A 23235-nucleotide genomic window follows, 5' to 3' on the forward strand; every position below is an offset into this window, starting at 1 on the left:
AGAAAGAAAGAAAGAAAGAAAGAAAGAAAGAAAGAAAGAAAGAAAGAAAGAAGATTTAAGAGGAGGAGAGGTGAGAGAAATAAAAAGTGAAACAGAGAGGACCAAATTTATAATGTTTCCCAAATGGTTGTTTGTGACTCATCGATGGCATCGGCCGGTTGTATGTAACTGATTCCTTTTGGGTTGCAGTTGGACAGAACTGGACTGCATTTATATAGCAATTCCTGGGAGCTCAAACCGTGATGAATTGGGTTTGTTTATTAGAAGCAAATTAAGAAAATAACCCAAAAAAAGGAACCATTCTTCCATGAAGGACACACTAGTGGGCCATCCTTTCAATCACAAACTTCTGCAGTGAATGACAACTTTTACTACTGCACAATAACCTTGTTGAGAGTTTGTAAAAAAATATATATATAATTATACATCAATAAATAAAACATTAAATCAGTAACAGAGAGACTATGACAAATGTAGACAGTTCATTTGTTGGGATATTTATTTAGGTAAATAATGTACAAAACCCTCAGCATTGAATGCCATGAAATATAAACAGTAATATGGGAAAGTTAATCCAATTTGTTACAGTAACAAATGGAGAAACAAGGCTTCAGTACCACTTCTAAAGACCAACCCTTCAAATATGCAGCTCTCATTGGCCAAGCTGTATTCCAGCATACAAAGTCTCCTCCTGCCCCTCAGGTCTGTCTCTCTCCGTGTTTGGTCTGGCACCCTCCAGCACTACAATCTGTCCATACACCACCTCCTCTGGAACCTCTCTTTGTTTCTCCCTCTTCTTTAGAATCGTGATGTCATCACATTCCAGTTCAGGACTCTCAACAGCATCTGTGTGGAGATGTTGACATTAGTTTGGGGGGGGGGGGGGATATTGCACAGATCATTTGTTGACATTTAACATTTGAGGTATGGAAGCAACCCACATACGCTCTAATGTTGATTTGCAGATTTAGAAATAGCATCCATTCACCTCCTTCACATGCACTTGACCGATCTGTAGATCTGGAAATAGGCCTATCGAAATGTATCTAGGCCTACACTAATTCAATGTAGGGACAACAACCTAAAGAAATTCTAAATTGAGCCACAACACTGAAACAACAGTCACATGAGCTGACTGAGTGTTGTAATCAGTGCTGTTGATGTTTATCTTTGACGTTTGTTAGATGTGTTAGATTGTTATACTGACCTGATGCCTGTGGAGGGTTCCTCCTCTTGTGAATACAGTAAGCTCCCACCACCACTGCAAAGACCAGGACCACAGCTACTAGTGACCCTATGGCAGTGCCATAAGATCCTCCTGCATGATATGGTGAGGAGAAATAGTGGTGGTGGGTGGTGGGTGGGGGGTTTGACACAGTCCAACACAAATCATGCATGACAACGTTCAAGCGTTCAAGATAAATTGCCTTTGGCTTCTATGGAATATTCTTATTTGGCAAATAGATGTGTTTTTTAGCTCCTCACCTTCAATTATCAGTTGTACTCCTCTCGTGTCCAAGTAAAGTCCATCTGACGTGAAGATTTCTAAAGAGTATTCAGCAGAATCACTCCTCTCTGTGTTATTTATTTTTAATGTTCCATTATTGATAAAGAACTCTGATCTGGCTTTAATGAATTCATGGACAATTATGTTTTTTCTTATTTTGAATATCACTGTTTTCGCACCAGTGGGGTCTTTTTTGAATGTGAGATGGGATCCTGTGGCATCATTCATCAGCTGGAGATAGACAGTTCCTCCCAGAGCTCCGTAACACGACATGTTCTGTGTGGCATTACAGGAGGTAACCAAGCCTGAGGATAGAAAAGAATAGCTGTTTTGTTGATAGTGATGATAAGTGTAAATCCTTTGCTACAACTTTATCAACACCATTTATCCAACTGGTGGGTCTAATCCTGAATGCTGATTGTTTAAATCTGCATCCCAGCCGGTGCCTATTACACAAGTTACCACTGGCTAAATCTATGATGTTAAAATGCCTATTTCACTCTGTTCCATCTGACTGTGCAATCAACTGTCTCATCAATGTTTTTAATTAAAATATGTCATCAATATTTTAATATGTTGGCAACCCATTGTATAAATGTGGTAATTCCTGTGAAGCCGGTGTTTGGAGGATATATTGGCAGGGTATGCCGGCCCTCAACTTTGTCTCGAGACCAACACCCGTGCCAATATGATCACTTTATTCACTTTGTGACATTATGATAGCCCGAACTGATCTTTTGACCAGTAAATTATTTTCTTGTGCTTGTCTTTTAAAATAATTAACCATCAATTTATACTGAACAAAAATTTGAACTCACCATGCAACCATTTCAAGGATTTTACTGAGTTAAAGTTCATAGAAGCAAACCAGCCAATCAGCATAAAATCCCCACAAAAGGGATTTTATTACAAACAGAAACTCCTGAGCTCCATCCTCACCCTACTCAGACAATCCCACAGGTAAAGAAGCCAGATGTGGATGTCCAGGGCGGGCATGGTTACGCGTGGTCTGCGGTTGTGAGGGCGGTTGGATGAACTGCTAAATTCTCTAAAACGACGTTGGTAGAGAAATTAAAAAGCTTGAGTGGACATTCTTTCAGTTAACTTGCCAATTGCATGCTCCCTCAAAACTTGAAACATCTGTGGCATTGTGTTGTGTGACAAAAGTGGCCTTTTATGGTCCCCAGCACAAGGTGCACCTGTGTAATGATCATGCTGTTGAATCAGTTTCTTGATAGGTCACATCTGTCAGGTGGATGGATTATCTTGGCAAAGGAGAAATGCTCCCTAACAGCAATGTAAACAAATTTGTGCACAAATGTTGAGAAATAAGCTTTTTGTGCATATGGAACATTTTTGGGATCTTTTATTTCAGTTCATGAAAAATGGGACCAACACTTTACGTCTTAGGTCTATATTTTTGTTCAGTATAAATTGCAATGCTCTATGATCCTACATAAGTGGCATTGATTTGAGACTGTTACTTTTCTCTTCATAATAGAGTGTTGCATGCTGCTGTAATTATTCAGTTACAACACCATTTATAACACTGGGTTGTTGTTGTTTTAATTTGCATGACCTCCATAGACAAACAGATATATATCTCAGTATAGAAAAAAAGGGAATCTTACCATAAGAGGATTCTGCTGACATAATCAGAAGTCCAAACATCATAAACATGTTCCTTTATAATAGGCATCTACTGATGTGGCAACTATAGATTCCCTTATTGAAGTCCCAAACTTGGATTACAAACAACAAACTACCGTCCACGTTATAAATCAGAATGTCACTAGGCTATTTGAATAAAACATGTAAATGATTGTGTCCTTTCAGGGATGGGGAAGGAAATGTTTGAACACAACCATGATCTCACTTCTTCATTTCACAGACCGATGCATAAACATTTCAGTATATAGGATAAGGCATTTCATAATATACATTTATTTCTACCTTTATTTAACTAGGCAAGTTGGTGAAGAACAAATTCTTATTTTCAATGATGGGCTAGGAACAGTGGGCTAACTGCCTTGTTCAGTGTCAGAACAACAGCTTTTTACCTTGTCAGCTTCGGGGATTCGATGTTGCCACCTTTCAGTTACTATTCCAACGCTCTAACCACTAGGCTACCTGCCACCCCATATATACTTAAGCGAACAAGAGATCTTGAGACTAGATTTATATTAGGGCTATAATATTTAATGTGATCCAAAATAAATTATCACACCAGCTTTACACTGTGAGAACTTTGTTTCAGTCTTATACTGTAGGTTATTTAGAGAAACACTATGCCCTTTTATTAGCTGTGTCTGTTACGGTGTTTCTCTGACACAAACTCAAGTCAGTTGTCAAGTGCAAGTTGAAATAATGGTTGAGAAACACTGTTACACCACACAGGTCATGTGTTCACTGTGAGCCCTCTCATGGTTCCTGCATGTAGGGAGTGAAGGTTTTCCATAGAAAATCAAAGTGAGAGTGTATTAAAATAAACATTTTGTTTGTGAAATGTTATGAAGAGTTTCATTCCAAAACGCTATACAGTGGGGAGAACAAGTATTTGATACACCGCCGATTTTGCAGGTTTTCCTACTTACAAAGCATGTAGAGGTCTGTAATTTTTATCATAGGTACACTTCAACTGTGAGAGACGGAATCTAAAACAAAAATACAGAAAATCACATTGTATGATTTTTAAGCAATTAATTTGCATTTTATTGCATGACATAAGTATTTGATACATCAGAAAAGCAGAACTTAATATTTGGTACAGAAACCTTTGTTTGCAATTACAGAGATCATACGTCTCCTGTAGTTCTTGACCAGGTTTGCACACACTGCAGCAGGGATTTTGGCCCACTCCTCCATACAGACCTTCTCCAGATCCTTCAGCGAGAACCACTGCTTTTAATCAGGGCAAGGTGACTGGAAACATGACTGGAAACATGACCGAATACAAACAGTGCAGCTATTCCCTCCGCAAGTCTATCAATCAAGCTAAGCGTCAGTATAGAGACATAGTAGAATCTCAATTCAACGGCTCAGACACAAGAGGTCTACAGGGTCTACAGTCAATCACGGACTACAAAAAGAAAACCAGCCCAGTCACGGACCAGGATGTCTTGCTCCCAGGCTGACTAAATAACTTTTTTGCCCGCTTTGAGGACAATACAGTGCCACTGACACGGCCTGCAACGAAAACATGCGGACTCTCCTTCACTGCAACCAAGGTGAGTAAAACATTTAAACGTGTTAACCCTCGCAAGGCTGCAGGCCCAGACGGCATCCCCAGCCGCGCCCTCAGAGCATGCGCAGACCAGCTGGCTGGTGTGTTTACGGACATATTCAATCAATCCCTATACCAGTCTGCTGTTCCCACATGCTTCGTGAGGGCCACCATTGTTCCTGTTCCCAAGAAAGCTAAGGTATCTGAGCTAAACGACTACCGCCCCGTAGCACTCACTTCCGTCATCATGAAGTGCTTTGAGAGACTAGTCAAGGACCATATCACCTCCACCCTACCTGACACCCTAGACCCACTCCAATTTGCTTACCGCCCAAATAGGTCCACAGACGATGCAATCTCAACCACACTGCACACTGCCCTAACCCATCTGGACAAGAGGAATACCTATGTGAGAATGCTGTTCATCGACTACAGCTCAGCATTTAACACCATAGTACCCTCCAAGATCATCATCAAGCTCGAGACCCTGGGTCTCGACCCCGCTCTGTGCAACTGGGTACTGGACTTCCTGACGGGCCGCCCAAAGGTGGTGAGGGTAGGCAACAACATCTCCACCCCGCTGATCCTCAACACTGGGGCCCCACAAGGGAGCGTTCTGAGCCCTCTCCTGTACTCCCCGTTCACCCATGACTGCGTGGCCACGCACGCCTCCAACTCAATCATAAAGTTTGTGGACGACACAACAGTGGTAGACTTGATTACCAACAACGACGAGACGGCCTACAAGGAGGAGGTGAGGGCCCTCGGAGTGTGGTGTCAGGAAAATAACCTCACACTCAACGTCAACAAAACTAAGGAGATGATTGTGGACTTCAGGAAACAGCAGAGGGAACATCCCCCTATCCACATCGATGGAACAGTAGTGGAGAGGGTAGTAAGTTTTAAGTTCCTCGGCATACACATCACAGACAAACTGAATTGGTCCACCCACACAGACAGCATCGTGAAGAAGGCGCAGCAGCGCCTCTTCAACCTCAGTAGGCTGAAGAAATTTGGCTTGTCACCAAAAGCCCTCACAAACTTCTACAGATGCACAATCGAGAGCATCCTGGCGGGCTGTATCACCACCTGGTACGGCAACTGCTCCGCCCACAACCGTAATGCTCTCCAGAGGGTAGTGAGGTCTGCACAACGCATCACCGGGGGCAAACTACCTGCCCTCCAGGACACCTACACCACCCGATGTTACAGGAAGGCCATAAAGGTCATCAAGGACAACAACCACCCGAGCCACTGCCTGTTCACCCCGCTATCATCCAGAAGGCGAGGTCAGTACAGGTGCATCAAAGCTGGGACCGAGAGACTGAAAAACAGCTTCTATCTCAAGGCCATCAGACTGTTAAACAGCAACCACTAACATTGAGTGGCTGCTGCCAACACACTGACTCAACTCCAGCCACTTTAATAATGGGAATTGATGGGAAATGCTACCTAATATAATGTTTACATACCCTACATTATTCATCACATATGTATACGTATATACTGTACTCTATATCATCTACTGCATCTTTATGTAATACATGTATCACTAGCCACTTTAACTATGTCACTTTGTTTACATACTCATCTCATATGTATATACTGTACTCGATACCATCTACTGTATCTTGCCTATGCTGCTCTGTACCATCACTCATTCATATATCTTTATGTACATATTCTTTATCCCCTTACACTTGTGTATAAGACAGTAGTTTTGGAATTGTTAGTTAGATTACTTGTTGGTTATTACTGCATTGTCGGAACTAGAAGCACAAGCATTTCGCTACACTCGCATTAACATCAGCTAACCATGTGTATTTGACAAATACAATTTGATTTGATTTGATTTGATTCAGTTTTCGGGGCTGTCGCTGGGCAATACGGACTTTCAGCTCCCTCCAAAGATGTTCTATTGGGTTCAGGTCTGGAGACTGGCTAGGCCACTCCAGGACCTTGAGATGCTTCTTACGGAGCCACTCCTTAGTTGCCCTGGCTGTGTGTTTCGGGTCGTTGTCATGCTAGAAGACCCAGCCACGACCCATCTTTGATGCTCTTACTGAGGGAAGGAGGTTGTTGGCCAAGATCTTGCGATACATGGCTCCATCCATCCTCCCCTCAATACGGTGCATTCGTCCTGTCCCCTGTGCAGAAAAGCATCCCCAAAGAATGATGTTTCCACCTCCAAGCTTTACGGTTGGGATGGTGTTCTTGGGGTCATACTCATCCTTCTTCTTCCTCCAAACACGGCAAGTGGAATTTAGACCAAAAAGACCTATTTATGTCTCATCAGACCACATGATCTTCTCCCATTCCTCCTCTGGATCATCCAGATGGTCATTGGCAAACTTCAGATGGGCATGGACATGCGCTGGCTTGAGCAGGGTGACCTTGCGTGCGCTGCAGGATTTGAATCCATGACGGCGTAGTGTGTTACTAATGGTTTTCTTTGAGACTGTGGTCCCAGCTCTCTTCAGGTCATTGACCAGGTCCTGCCGTGTAGTTCTGGGCTGATCCCTCACCTTCCTCATGGTCATTGATGCCCCACGAGGTGAGATCTTGCATGGAGCCACAGACCGAGGGTGATTGACCGTCATCTTGAACTTCTTACATTTTCTAATAATTGCGCCAACAGTTGTTGCCTTCTCACCAAGCTGCTTGCCTATTGTCCTGTAGCCCATCCCAGCCTTGTGCAGGTCTACATGTTTAACCCTGATGTCCTTACACAGCTCTCTGGTCTTGGCCATTGTGCAGAGGTTGGAGTCTGTTTGATTGAGTGTGTGAACAGGTGTCTTTTATACAGGTAACAAGTTCAAACTGGTGCAGTTAATACAGGTAATGAGTGGAGAACAGGAGGGATTCTTAAAGAAAAATGGACAGGTCTGTGAGAGCCAGAATTCTTACTGGGTGGTAGGTGATCAAATACTTATCTCATGCAATAAATTGCTAATTAATTACTTAAAAATCATACAATGTGATTTTCTGGATTTTTGTTTTAGATTCCGTCTCTCACAGTTGAATTGTACCTATGATTAAAAAAAATACAGACCTCTACATGCTTTGTAAGTAGGAAAACCTGCAAAATTGGCAGTGTATCAAATACTTGTTCTCCCCACTGTATATCCATTTTCAGAAATGTTGGTAAATTTAAACTTATGAAAGAGATTGGTGTGTTTTTTTACTATCTAATCATGGCAGCATGAGGTTTTTCAATGATATAAATGTATTTGTTTCAAATCTTTTACTTGATGGTTTTATTTCAGAAAGTCAAATAATCATGTTTTTATGCAAAATGCCTTATATATCCACCTCACACTCAGCGAAATAGGTAGTACTGCTGTGTTTTACACAGTCAAATGTAACAAATAACTACATTTTCAATAAATAAAAAGTATAAAAGATATTCAATTCAGTAATATGAGTTTTTATGTAAAACATTTACATTTGACGTTTTTTTTCCCATTTAGCAGATGCTGTTATCCAGAGCGACATACAGTAATCCAGAGCAATTTAGAGTGAGTGCACTCATTTTAAGATAGCTTGGTGAGACAACCACATAACACAGTCAAATACATTATACAGGACAGGAAGATTCAATTCCAGCTAAACAATTGATACAGTATATATAGTGTATTGAAAAAAGTTTGTTACCGACCACTTCGATTCGGTATTATGTATTCTGCTTTGAAAGTTGATAAATTTGTAACCCCACTTTTGAGAAAATGGCCCTCGGGTGTTTTGGTACACCTACTAAAGAGCTCTTCTTTGTCTACACCCATTCAGCATCGTTAACACCCTCTTCAGCCTTAGCCCCACCCATCTCTTTAAGGATTCACATGTGAAGCCATGTGGTAAACAAACACTATGTCAAATAAAATCTAAGTTTATTTGTCACATGCACAGGATACAGAAGGTGTAAACGGTACACTGAAATGGTTACTGGCATGGTAACCATATCAAAAACAGAAAGTGTCCAGATAAAAATATTTTATGAATATTTTATCATTATTTGATGACGCTTACCCAACACACTTGCCTAAATTGATGGGTTATGTGAAGGAAATGCTATAATTACCACCCAGCCACAACATAGCTAAGTGGATGGGTCACCATTGTCTACATGTGTACACATGTTCATGAAATACAATAGATGGCCTTAATCACCCCCAGACACACCTACTTTGATGGGTCCTGTAATAAACCTGTAGCTCGCTAGTTTAACAATGAACCGGCATAATCCCAACTCATACTACTACCAATACCAAACATAGTATGAATCTACAGGAAGCTAAAGCTAAAAAAAAAACTATGTTCAATATTAGCTAGCTAACATTAGGCTATAACTAGCAATGCAAATGGATTTCTGATAAGAATAATATTACTACACGTAACGTGAGCGAGCCAGCAAGCTACATTTGCTAGTTAACTAACAGTACGCTTTAATTCTGACAAAATTAGAAACTTACATCTGAAAATTTTGCTGGACTTACATATATACTGTATATAGATGAATAATTCATGGCAGACTGGAAACATTTAACTTTGTTTTGCTTGTAGCTCCATCTTGTTTTGCCAGTGATGTGTCAAGTCACTCCAGTTCACACTGTGCAGAAACACTGTGCAGAAAGTAGCCCATCACTTTTTCCAACTGATCTGCCGATAGCGCCTGCTAAATTCATGGCATCAATGTTATTGAGAAAAGTAGCAAAACTATTGTAGTTCTCGATGGCTAACAATTCTATCTTTCAAAAATGGTGCAGTACTGAACAGCTCATGTTACAGATAAAAGCATGCTACATGGTAAACCAAACCAAACTCATCTCCCAGCAAGCCCAACAATTATCTCAGCCAATCATGGCTGGTGGGAAGGTTCCTGCCATTTTCCATGTCTAAACCAACTAGTCTCATAATTCACATTGTATTTGTATTTATGGATGGAATACAAGTTTGTTATAAAGGCACATGAATGTTCACATGTTTCAGAAGGCATTTCTGCAACAAACAGAAAAAACTGTTTATAAAAAACTGTATGTTCAAATCCCTTTCCTGTGAAGTAGTGACGTGTGACATACGCCTAGTTTCCTGAAATGAGTCACATTTTCTGAAATCTATGGAAAAAAATCTGAGAAGAGTCATATTTTACACACTCTTGAAGGTTCCCATGAGCAATCATTTCTGAAGAAAAAACATAAATGAGAAAACTTGGTCTATACAACGTTTTGAAAATGTTTTATCTATTAACGATAGGGGCCACAGCAAATGTTGTGGCCGGTCAGATATTTTTGTCTGGACGCTATTGCTAAAAAAGCGATCATACATGCTATTGTGGTCTCATGCTATATGTTATTCAAATTTGAGTCATTTAGCAGATACTCTACCTACAGTAGTGAGTGCATATATTTTCAATAGGTCCTACTGGGGAACAAAACCCACAAATACAATAATCAGTACCATAAGTACTGCATCAGCTAAATAGAATTTTTACCACCATAAAAACAATAGTAGCCTACTTCCAGGTGCATTTCAGGTGCATTTGCAATCTGAACATGTATTTATTTAGGAGAAAAAGCTGATATTATAATTATTATTTAGAAAAAAAGATGCAATCTATGCTGAACAAAAAGATATTAGGTTGCAGTTTGTCTTAAAGACCACCTGGTGTCAGCCTTGTTGCGTCTCAGAGTAATCAACATACGTAACTGTCCCCACAAGGCTCTGAGTGTGGATATATGAACAAAAATATAAATGCAACATGCAACAATTTCAACGGTTTTACTGAGTTACAGTTCATAGAAGAAAATCAGCCAATTTAAATAAATAAATTACACCCTATTCTATGGATTTCACATGACTGAGCAGGGGCGCAGCCATTGGTGGGCCCGGAAGGGCATAGGTCCACCCACTTGGGAGCCAGGCCTAGCCAATCAGAATTATTTTTTTCCACACAAAGGGGCTTTATTCCAGACAGAAATACTCCTCAGCTTCATCAGCTGTCCGGGTGGCTGGTCTCAGACGATCCCGCAGGTGAAGAAGCCGGATGTGGAGGTCCTGGGGTGGCGTGGTTACTCGTGGTCTGCGGTTGTGAAGCGGTTGGAAATACTGCCAAATTCTCTAAAATGACATTCGAGGTGGTTTATGGTAGAGAAATTAACATTCAATTATCTGGAAAAAACTCTGGTGGACCTTCCTGCAGTCAGCATGTCAGTTGCACGCTCCCTCAAAACTTGAGACAACTGTGGCATTGTGTTGTGTGACAAAACTGTACATTTTAGAGTGGCCGTTTATTGTCCCCAGCACCAGGTGCACATGTATAATGATCATGCTGTTTAATCATCTTCTTGAAATGCTACACCCATAAATGGATGGATTATCTTGGCAAAGGACAAAAGCTCACTAAGGGGGATGTAAAGACATTTTTGCTTTTTGTGCACATGGAACATTTCTGGGGTCTTTTATTTAAGTTAATGAAACATGGGACCAACACCTTAAGTGTTGCTTTTTTATTTTGGTTCAGTTTAGAACATAAAAGGTTTCTTCAGCTGTTCGCAAATGAGAACCTTTTGAAGAACCTTTATGGTTCCCGGTACAGTGGTGTCCCAACATGCAGGAAAGGTGGGGCAGAGCCAGTTTAGCTATTTTGCATGTTATTTTGGCATTAATATGTGTCACATATCAGTTTGCAAACCGTGTAAAAATGTTACGTTTTTATTAATAAAGCCGCATACAAACATGGTCTCTTTTTTGCTAAGGAAGGTCCAACATGCAGGTGTTTCAGCCTCGCGCAGTGCTTTCTGTGGTGGAGTCACAGCCAGTGGAAATTACAGAGCAAAGGCGTTGGTAATGTTCTCTAGTTGCACCGTGATTGGCTCAGTGTTCTGTCACTCTTGGGGACACTACGTCACTGCAGACTCTACAGGGAGAGCTCGGCAGTTCATGCCCCTTTGGTTGCTGCCATAGATTTACACTAGAAGTGCCTATCTAAAAGGGCTCAAGGTCATTGGCCACAGATACAATTACGTCAAATCACTTTATATCTAACGTAGCTTTGATTGAAATGATCATGACAACATCATACTTTCAAAATCTTAGCTAGCAAGCCAGATAAGCAGTTATCATCATGAATCAAGTCGACAAGGCGCAGAGTGATATGAATACATGTTCTATATTTAATGAAGAAGAACACTAAAACAAACTTGACGCTATATATCAACAGTGCAAACACAGGCAACTAGACATAGACAATAACCCACAAACCACAATACAAAACAGGCTACCTAAATATGGTTCCCAATCAGAGACAATGACAAACACCTGCCTCTGATTGAGAACCATATCAGGCCAAAACACATAGAAACAGACTAACTAGACATGCAACATAGAATGCCCACTCATATCACACCCTGACCAAACAAAACAGAAACAAACAACGCAAATAATGGTCAGAGTGTGACACTACTGCCAAATCTTTTTCAAACCTTTTCATATGAAGATAAATTATAGATAAAACGTATTGGTGCTCATCGGCCATTGGACATAAACATTACACAGCAAGTTGGAAATCACAAATTCAACAATGAGTGGTTTTGAAGGAATCGGTGTCTAACTGAAAACGTTGCAAAGCGATCAATATTTTCTTCCCCTGCCGGCTATTTGGTGGTGAGGATGCGTGGTCCAAGTCTGGGTTTAAGGGTCTATTTTCCAAGCTAAAAGGATAAACATTCACACCCAACACCATTAGCCAGAAAAGGTTGAATGCATCGGCCATATAGTCAATCCAGTATGATCTCTGCCACGTTCAAAACAACTGGTAACTCGGAACTAGGAAATCTCAGATTTCAGTGAGTTCAGGACAACTGGGATCTCGGGAAAAACGAAATCCAACTGGGAAAATAAGTTTTGAGCGGTCATTCAACTCGGAATTCCAGGTTGGGAACTTGGGCTTCTTTCTAGAGCTCTGACCTGAAGATCACTGACGTCATGATTCAACATAGTTTTTTTAGTTCCCAGTTGTCTTGCAATCACCATAAATCCAGAGAATGCCAGACTTTGATGAAAAGTTTAACGACACAATTTGCCCTAAAGAAGGCCCGCTGCGCCACCTTCCTGTTCAAATGAGCACAAAAATGTATTGAATAGTGCAGCATAAATTATTTAATATGCCAGGGAGACATGTATCTTGTAGCTAAGAAACTAATACTAAGTGTATGTTGTGTAGAGAGCCCATGTGCCTCTCCTTAATAATTTGGTCTCTTTCCTCCTCATATGAATGAATTTACTGAACATAAATGCAATAATGTTTGTGTATGGTTCAAAAGTCAAATATCATTTTGGCGTTTGTTATTATTGAAGGAGAATGTGGATCTTATCAACTTACAAAAATCCACAAGGAGTCAGTATAAACCACATTTCTTTAATTAAGGATGCAATTCTTTTTTTTTTCAATTTTCACCTAAAATGATATACCCAAATCTGACTGTCTGTAGCTCAGGACCTGAAGCAAGGATATGCATATTCTTGATACCATTTGAAAGGAAACACTTTGACATTTTTGGAAGTGTGAAATGAATGTAGGAGAATATAACACATTAGATCTGGTAAAATATAATACAAAGAAAAAACGTGTTTTCTTTATTGTACCATCATCTTTGAAATGCAAGAGAAAGGCCCTACTGTATTATTCCATTCCAGGCATAATTTAGATTTTGGCCACTAGTTGGCAGCAGTGTATGTGCAAAGTCTTAGACTGATCCAATGAACCATTCCATATATGTTCAAAATGTTGTATCAAGACTGCCCAAATGTGCCTAATTGGCTTATTAAACTTTTCACACGTACCAACAAACGGGTGTGATCATTCTATAATGGTCCGTGTTGCATATGATAAAACCGTTGCGATTATAACTCTTGATTAGAAAGATTATTTAGTATGTCCATTTTCGATTGCAACTATGATCAGTATTTGAGCAGGCAACACTTATTTCAAATAAATATTTTACACAAACACGGTCCTTATAAAGTTATGTCCAGAATGTGACCAGTTTATTTTTGGATGCAATGTTTAGACATTCACAGAAGTAGCTACAGCTTAACACAATTATCCAAATCGGAAATGTAGGCTACATTTGTCCAAGCGCTACCTAAGGAAAGATTGACGTAGCACAAGCAGTCATACTTTCAAAACTCTTGGCTGACAAAAACTACAATATGAATTAGCTAATAGCAATTACTATTTAAAATTAATCACATCACGGGTGAACTCACCATTGATCGAAATAATTGAATGAAACACTTTCTAGAAATTGAAAGTAATCCGAAGATGGTTAGTTATGCGCGCCAGAATGTTTGTTTTTTCGCATCAACCAAAGATAATAAGAGGAGATAACATGAGTTTGGTCTGTTTATAGTATGCATTTTGAAGGGGGTGTGTCATCTACGATCATCCACGTGCCTTCATTCACTTCTGGAAGTTTCCCGAAAGATGAGTGAACCATTCCTCACCTCATTATAACATCTTTGGTCTGACGGATTATGTGACACCCAGAATGCATTGTATAATGTCAACAAATATGGCGCCATACGGAGCTGGCAAATAGCTTAGCTCATTATAATCAGTACAAGCCTGTTGTCCGGGCCTCTGGTAGTCTCTATGGGGGTGCCACAAGGTTAAATTCTTGGGCCAACTCTTTTCTCTGTATACATCATGATGTCGCTCTTGCTGCCGGTGAGTCTCTGATCCACCTCTACGCAGACGACGCCATTCTGTATACTTCTGGCCCTTCTTTGGACACTGTGTTAACTACCCTCCAGACGAGCTTCAATGCAAAACAACTCTCCTTCTGTAGCCTCCAACTGCTCTTAAATACAAATAAAACTAAATGCATGCTCTTCAACCGATCGCTGCCTACACCTGCCCGCCTGCCCAGCATCACTACCCTGGACGGTTCTGACTTAGAATATGTGGACAACTACAAATACCTAGGTGTCTGGTTAGACTGTAAACTCTCCTTCCAGACTCACATCAAACATCTCCAATCAAAAGCTAAATCTAGAATTGGCTTCCTATTTCGCAACAAAGCATCCTTCACTCATGCTGCCAAACATACCCTCGTAAAACTGACCATGCAACCGATCCTTGACTTTGGCGATGTCATTTACAAAATAGCCTCCAACACCCTACTCAAAAAATTGGATGCAGTCTATCACACTGTCATCCATTTTGTCACCAAAGCCCCATTAACTACCCACCACTGCAACCTGTGCACTCTCGTTGGCTGGCCCTCGCTTCATACTCGTTGCCAACCCACTGCTTCCAGGTCCTTGCTAGGTAAAGTCCCGCCATATTTCAGCTCGCTGGTCACCATAGAAGCACCCACCCGTAGCACGTGCTCCAGCGGGTGTATTTCACTGGTCACCCCCAGGGCCAATTCTTCCTTTGGCCACCTCTCCTTCCAGCTCTCTGCTGCCAATGACTGGAACAAACTACAAAAATCTCTGAAACTGGAAACACTTATCTCCCTCACCAGCTTTAAGCACCAGCTGTCAGAGCAGCTCACAGATCACTGCACCTGTACATAGCCCATCTATAAATAGCCCAAACAATTACCTCGTCCTCTACTGTATTTATTTATTTTGCTCCCTTGCACCCCAGTATTTCTACTTTGCTCATTCACCTACTGCAAATCTACAATTCCAGTGTTTTTAATTGCTATATTGTATTTACTTCACCACAGTGGCCTTTTTTATTGTGTTTACCTCCCTTATCTCACCTCATTTGCTCACATTGTATATATACTTGTTTTTGTACTGTATTATTGACTGTATGTTTGTTTTACTCCATGTGTAACTCTGTGTTGTTGTATGTGTCGAACTGCTTTGTGATATCTTGGCCAGGTCGCAGTTGTAAATGAGAACCTGTTCTCAACTTGCCTACCTGGTTAAACAAAGGTAAAATAAAGTTTAAAAATAAAACCTTCAAAAAAGTATTTTACACACATCATAGGTGTCCATTACAATATATGTAATAGTCAGAATGCATTATTTGTCACAAGTATACATACGTACATACATACATACAGTGCCTTGCAAAAGTATTCGGCCCCCTTGAACTTTGTGACCTTTTGCCACATTTCAGGCATCAAACATAAAGATATAAAACTGTATTTTTTTGTGAAGAATCAACAACATGTGGGACACAATCATGAAGTGGAACGACATTTATTGGATATTTCAAACTGTTTTAACAAATCAAAAACTGAAAAATTCGGCGTGCAAAATTATTCAGCCCCCTTAAGTTAATACTTTGTTGCGCCACCTTTTGCTGCGATTACAGCTGTAAGTCGCTTGGGGTATGTCTCTATCAGTTTTGCACATCGAGAGACTGAAATTTTTCCCAATCCTCCTTGCAAAACAGCTCGAGCTCAGTGAGGTTGGATGAGGAGCATTTGTGAACAGCAGTTTTCAGTTCTTTCCACAGATTCTCGATTGGATTCAGGTCTGGACTTTGACTTGGCCATTCTAACACCTGGATATGTTTATTTTTGAACCATTCCATTGTAGATTTTGCTTTATGTTTTGGATCATTGTCTTGTTGGAAGACAAATCTCCGTCCCAGTCTCAGGTCTTTTGCAGACTCCATCAGGTTTTCTTCCAGAATGGTCCTGTATTTGGCTCCATCCATCTTCCCATCAATTTTAACCATCTTCCCTGTCCCTGCTGAAGAAAAGCAGGCCCAAACCATGATGCTGCTACCACCATGTTTGACAGTGGGTATGGTGTCTTCAGGGTGATGAGCTGTGTTGCTTTTACGCCAAACATAACGTTTTGCATTGTTGTCAAAAAGTTACATTTTTGTTTCATCTGACCAGAGCACCTTCTTCCACATGTTTGGTGTGTCTCCCAGGTGGCTTGTGGCAAACTTTAAACAACACTTTTTATGGATATCTTTAAGAAATGGCTTTCTTCTTGCCACTCTTCCATAAAGGCCAGATTTGTGCAATATACGACTGATTGTTGTCCTATGGACAGAGTCTCCCACCTCAGCTGTAGATCTCTGCAGTTCATCCAGACTGATCATGGGCCTCTTGGCTGCATCTCTGATCAGTCTTCTCCTTGTATGAGCTGAAAGTTTAGAGGGACGGCCAGGTCTTGGTAGATTTGCAGTGGTCTGATACTCCTTCCATTTCAATATTATCGCTTGCACAGTGCTCCTTGGGATGTTTAAAGCTTGGGAAATCTTTTTGTATCCAAATCCAGCTTTACACTTCTTCACAACAGTATCTCGGACCTGCCTGGTGTGTTCCTTGTTCTTCATGATGCTCTCTGCGCTTTTAACGGACCTCTGAGACTATCACAGTGCAGGTGCATTTATACGGAGACTTGATTACACACAGGTGGATTGTATTTATCATCATTAGTCATTTAGGTCAACATTGGATCATTCAGAGATCCTCACTGAACTTCTGGAGAGAGTTTGCTGCACTGAAAGTAAAGGGGCTGAATAATTTTGCACGCCCACTTTTTCAGTTTTTGATTTGTTAATTTTTTGGGAAATATCCAATAAATGTCCTTCCACTTCATGATTGTGTCCCACTTGTTGTTGATTCTTCACAAAAAAATACAGTTTTATATCTTTATGTTTGAAGCCTGAAATGTGGCAAAAGGTCGCAAAGTTCAACGGGGCCGAATACTTTCGCAAGGCACTGTACATACATACATACATGCATACATACATACATACATACATACATTTTGCGCCTACATTAGAAACTACAAAACGATATACAGAAAATAAGGAACTTACTTTGATAGGAACGAACACATATCCAAAGTTATTAACAACGTAAACAACAAGGAAGGCAAAGCGAGCGCCAGCAAGAAAATGGTCCATTCTTGCAATGCTGCGCAAATAGTGTTCGAGGTGGCATAGCAGTTCAGACTTCTTTTGTCCTCGTCTTGTCCATATATATATATATATATATATATATTTACAACTTTTTTCACATACCTTTTTATATATATTTTTTAATTTTCCATAAACTCATCTTCAAAACACTCTCCTGCAACCCGCCTCACCAATTTATATTTATAAAAAAAGTATTATTTACCTCAAATCTGTAATCCTCCAAGAAGCTAGCCAGAAACTAGCCAGAAGCTAGCCAGGAGCTAGCCAGAAGCTAGCCAGAAGCTAGCCAGAAGCTAATCCAGAAGCTAATCAGAAGCTAATCAGAAGCTAGTTAGCTTCTTTACTGGCTAATCGTTAGTATTCAGCTAACCACGGTTTGTGGTCATCAGCTATCCTTTAGCTCGAAAATCTATCGCCAGTTTTGTACGGCGCAGCGCTGCTTGGAACGGAACATACCGGACCAAATTTTCTCTCCACGTCCCTGGATTTCAACCGCTAACTCTGGACATTCATACCTGGATCTCACAGCTAGCTAGCTGCAATCCGTGTGAGTATCGGCTTTCGGCGATTCCGGAGCAAACATCAATTATTCCGGAGCTAGCCAGCTGAAGAGTTCCATCAACCACTCCTGGGCTACAATCACCTATCCGGACCCATTTTGCTGCCTACGCGGAGCCCCACCGGGCCTTCACAACTGGACTGCCTACGTTGTCTACCCGAAGGAGTTATCCGGCTGGCTCCTCCGTCGCGACGTTACCTGAACGCCCATCTCCGGCCCGCTAACCGTTAGCTGTCTTATCGGCTGCTATCTGAATAGACAATCGGACAATTTAAAAAAAAAAATGTATTATTATTTTTTTCTTCTTCTTCTTGGGCCTCTAATAACTACATCTACTGTTTTTGTTTGTTGTTGTTGTGTGATATGGATTAATCCCCTCTACCACACGGAACCCCACTAATCTACTGACAGAACGCAAGAGGTGGCTAATAACAGACCTCCATCCTATGCTAGCTTGCTACCGCTGGCCTGGCTAGCTGTCTAAATCGCCGTGACCCCCAGCCTACCTCTCTACTCACTGGACCCTTTTGATCACTCAACTAAGCATGCCTCTCCTTAGTGTCAATATGCCTTGTCCATTGCTGTTCTGGTTAGTGTTTATTGGCTTATTTCACTGTAGAGCCTCCAGTCCTGCTCACTATACCTTATCCAACCTATTAGTTCCACCACCCACACATGCAATGACATCTCCTGGTTTCAATGATGTTTCTAGAGACAATATCTCTCTCTTCATCACTCAATACCTAGGTTTACCTCCACTGTATTCACATCCTACCATACCTTTGTCTGTACATTATAACTTGATGCTATTTTATCGCCCCCAGAAACCTCCTTTTACTCTCTGTTCCAGACGTTCAAGACGATCAATTCTTATTGCTTTTAGCCGTACCCTTATTTTACTCCTCCTCTGTTCCTCTGGCGATGTAGAGGTGAATCCAGGCCCTGCAGTGCTAAGCTCCACTCCTATTCCCCAGGCGCTCTCTTTTGACGACTTCTGTAACCGTAATAGCCTTGGTTTCATGCATGTTAACATTAGAAGCCTCCTCCCTAAGTTTGTTCTATTCACTGCTTTAGCACACTCTGCCAACCCGGATGTTCTAGCTGTGTCTGAATCCTGGCTTAGGAAGACCACCAAAAATTTGTAGATTTTAATCCCAAACTACAACATTTTCAGACAAGATAGAACTGCCAAAGGGGGCGGTGTTGCAATCTACTGCAAAGATAGCCTGCAGAGTTCTGTCCTACTATCCAGGTCTGTACCCAAACAATTTGAACTTCTACTTTTAAAAATCCACCTCTCTAAAAACAAGTCTCTCACCGTTGCCGCCTGCTATAGACCACCCTCTGCCCCCAGCTGTGCTCTGGACACCATATGTGAACTGATTGCCCCCATCTATCTTCTAGGCGACCTAAACTGGAACATGCTTAACATCCCAGCCATCCTACAATCTAAACTTTCTCTGATGCCCTCAATCTCACATAAATTATCAATGAACCTACCAGGTACCTCCCCAAAGCCTTAAACACGGGCACCCGCATAGATATCATCCTAACCAACTTGCCCTCTAAATACACCTCTGCTGTCTTCAACCAAGATCTCAGCAATCACTGTCTCGTTGCCTGCATCCGTAATGGGTCAGCGGTCAAACAACCTCCACTCATCACTGTCAAACGCTCCCTGAAACACTTCAGTGAGCAGGCCTTTCTAATCGACCTGGCCGGGGTATCCTGGAAGGATATTGATCTCATCCCGTCAGTAGAGGATGCCTGGATATTTTTTTAAATGCCTTCCTAACCATCTTAAATAAAAATGCCCCATTCAAGAAATGTAGAACCAGAAACAGATATAGGCCTTGGTTCTCCCCAGACCTGACTACCCTTAGCCAACACAAAAACATTCTATGGCGTTCTGCATTAGCATCAAACAGTCCCCATGATATGCAGCTGTTCAGGGAAGCTAGAAACCATTATACACAGGCAGTTAGAAAAGCTAAGGCTAGCTTTTTCAAGCAGAAATTTGCTTCCTGCAACACTAACTCAAAAAAGTTCTGGGACACTGTAAAGTCCATGGAGAATAAGAACACCTCCTCCCAGCTGCCCAATGCACTGAAGATAGGAAACACTGTCACCACTGATAAATCCACCGTAATTGAGAATTTCAATAAGCATTTTTCTACGGCTGGCCATGCTTTCCACCTGGCTACTCCTACCCCGGACAACAGCACAGCACCCCCACAGCAACTCGCCCAAGCCTTCCCCATTTCTCCTTCTCCCAAATCCGTTCAGCTGATGTTCTGAAAGAGCTGCAAAATCTGGACCCCTACAAATCAGCCGGGCTAGACAATCTGGACCCTTTCTTTCTGAAATTATCTGCCGAAATTGTTGCCACTCCTATTACTAGCCTGTTCAACCTCTCTTTCGTGTCGTCTGATATTCCCAAAGTTTGGAAAGCAGCTGCGGTCATCCCCTCTTCAAAGGGGGGACACTCTTGACCCAAACTGCTACAGACCAATATCTATCGTACCATGCCTTTCTAAGGTCTTCGAAAGCCAAGTCAACAAACAGATTACCAACCATTTCGAATCCCACCATACCTTCTCTGCTATGCAATCTGGTTTCAGAGCTGGTCATGGGTGCACCTCAGTCACGCTCAAGGTCCTAAACGATATCTTAACCGCCATCGATAAGAAACATTACTGTGCAGCCGTATTCATTGATCTGGCCAAGGCTTTCGACTCTGTCAATCACCACATCCTCATCAGATTCTACAGCCTTGAGTTCTCAAATGAATGCCTCGCCTGGTTCACCAACTACTTCTCTGATAGAGTTCAGTGTGTCAAATCGCAGGGTCTTCTGTCCGAATTCTGGCAGTCTCTATGGGGTGCCACAGGGTTCAATTCTTGGACCGACTCTTCTCTGTATACATCAATGAGGTCGCTTTTGCTGCTGGTGAGTCTCTGATCCACCTCTACGCAGACGACACCATTCTGTATACTTCTGGCCCTTCTTTGGACACTGTGTTAACAACCCTCCAGGCAAGCTTCAATGCCATACAACTCTCCTTCCGTGGCCTCCAATTGCTCAACCGATTGCTACCTGCACCTGCCCGCCTGTCCAACATCACTACTCTGGACGGCTCTGACTTAGAATACGTGGACAACTGAAAATACTTAGGTGTCTGGTTAGACTGTAAACTCTCCTTCCAGACCCATATCAAACATCTCCAATCCAAAGTTAAATCTAGAATTGGCTTCCTATTTCGCAACAAAGCATCCTTCACTCATGCTGCCAAACATACCCTTGTAAAACTGACCATCATACCAATCCTCGACTTTGGCGATGTCATTTACAAAATAGCCTCCAATACCCTACTCAACAAATTGGATGCAGTCTATCACAGTGCAATCCGTTTTGTCACCAAAGCCCAATATACTACCCACCATTGCGACCTGTACGCTCTCGTTGGCTGGCCCTCGCTTCATACTCGCCGCCAAACCCACTGGCTCCATGTCATCTACAAGACCCTGCTAGGTAAAGTCCCCCCTTATCTCAGCTCGCTGGTCTCCATAGCATCTCCCATCTGTAGCACACACTCATTTGCACCTCATTATTTTTATTTCTACTTTGCACATTCTTCCATTGCAAATCTACCATTCCAGTGTTTTACTTGCTATATTGTATTTACTTTGCCACCATGGCCTTTTTTTGCCTTTACCTCCCTTATCTCACCTGATTTGCTCACATCGTATATAGCCTTGTTTATACTGTATTATTGACTGTATGTTTGTTTTACTCCATGTGTAACTCTGTGTCGTTGTATGTGTCGAACTGCTTTGCTTTATCTTGGCCAGGTCGCAATTGTAAATGAGAACTTGTTCTCAACTTGTCTACACTCCTGTCTATATAAGGTCCCACAGTTGACAGTGCATGTCAGAGCAAAATCCAAGCCATAAGGTCAAAGGAATTGTCCGTAAGAGCTCAGAGACAGGATTGTGTCGAAGCACAGATGTGGGGTAGGGTACCAACACATTTCTGCAGCAATGAAAGTCCAAGAACACAGTGGCCTCCATCAATCTTAAATGGAAGATGTTTGGAACCACCAAGACTCATCCTAGAGCTGGCTGCCTGGCCAAACTGACAAACTGACAGAGCTCTAGTGTTCCTCTGTGGAGAAGGCAGAATCTTCCAGAAGGAATACCAACTCTGCAGCAGTCCACCAATCAGACCTTTATGGTAGAGTGGCCAGACAGAAGCCACTCCTCGTTAAAAGGCACACCTAAAGACTCTCAGACCATGAGAAACAAGACTCTCTGGTCTGATGAAACCAAGACTGAATGCCAAGCATCACATCTGGAGAAAACCTGGCACCATCCCTAAGGTGAAGTATGGTGTTGGCAGCATCATGCTGTGGGGATGTTTTTCAGCGGCAGGGACTGGGAGACTAGTCAGGATCAAGGCAAAGATGAACAGAGCAAAGTACAGAGTGATCCTTGATGAAAACCTGCTCCAGAGCAATCAGGACCTTCGACTAGGGCGAATGGTAATCTTCCAACATGACAACAACCCTAAGAACAAAGCCAAGACAACGCAGGAGTGGCTTTGGGACAAGTCTCTGAATGTCTTTGAGTGGCCCAGCCGGAGCCCAGACTTGAACCCGATCGAACATCTCTGGAGAGACCTGAAAATAGCTTTGCAGCAACGCTTCACATCCAACCTGACAGTGCTTGAGAGGATCTGCAGAGAAGAAGGGGAGAAGCTCCCCAAATACAGGTGTGCTAAGCTTGTTGCATCAAACCCAAGATGACTCAATGCTGTAATCACTGCCAAAGGTGCTTCAAAGTATTGAGTAAAGGGTACTGAATACTTATGTAAGTCACATTTCAGATTTTTATTTGTAATAAATTAGCTAACCCTGTTTTTGCTTTGTCATTGTGGGATATTGTGTATAGATTGATGAGGGAAAAAACAGTTTAATACGTTTTAGAATGAGGCTGTAAAGTAAGAATGTCAAGTGGTCTGAATAATTTCCGAAGGCACTCTAT

General features: G+C 41.7%; 1 protein-coding gene across 1 annotated transcript in view; it reads right to left on the reverse strand.

The window, feature by feature from the left end:
* Positions 1-476: 476 nt before the first annotated feature.
* Positions 477-23235, reverse strand: part of LOC135527226 (uncharacterized) — a 26321-nt gene continuing 3562 nt past the window's right edge. Inside the window, exons 5-8 of the mRNA XM_064955832.1 lie at positions 2326-2402; positions 1486-1812; positions 1208-1318; positions 477-846 (exon numbers count right to left, since the gene is read on the reverse strand). Of these exons, the coding sequence (XP_064811904.1) occupies positions 653-846; positions 1208-1318; positions 1486-1812; positions 2326-2402 (709 nt within the window). The 3' untranslated portion in view covers positions 477-652. The remainder of the gene's footprint in view (positions 847-1207; positions 1319-1485; positions 1813-2325; positions 2403-23235) is intronic.

Source organism: Oncorhynchus masou, chromosome 32 (assembly GCF_036934945.1).
Source record: "Oncorhynchus masou masou isolate Uvic2021 chromosome 32, UVic_Omas_1.1, whole genome shotgun sequence".
Classification (NCBI taxonomy): domain Eukaryota; kingdom Metazoa; phylum Chordata; class Actinopteri; order Salmoniformes; family Salmonidae; genus Oncorhynchus; species Oncorhynchus masou.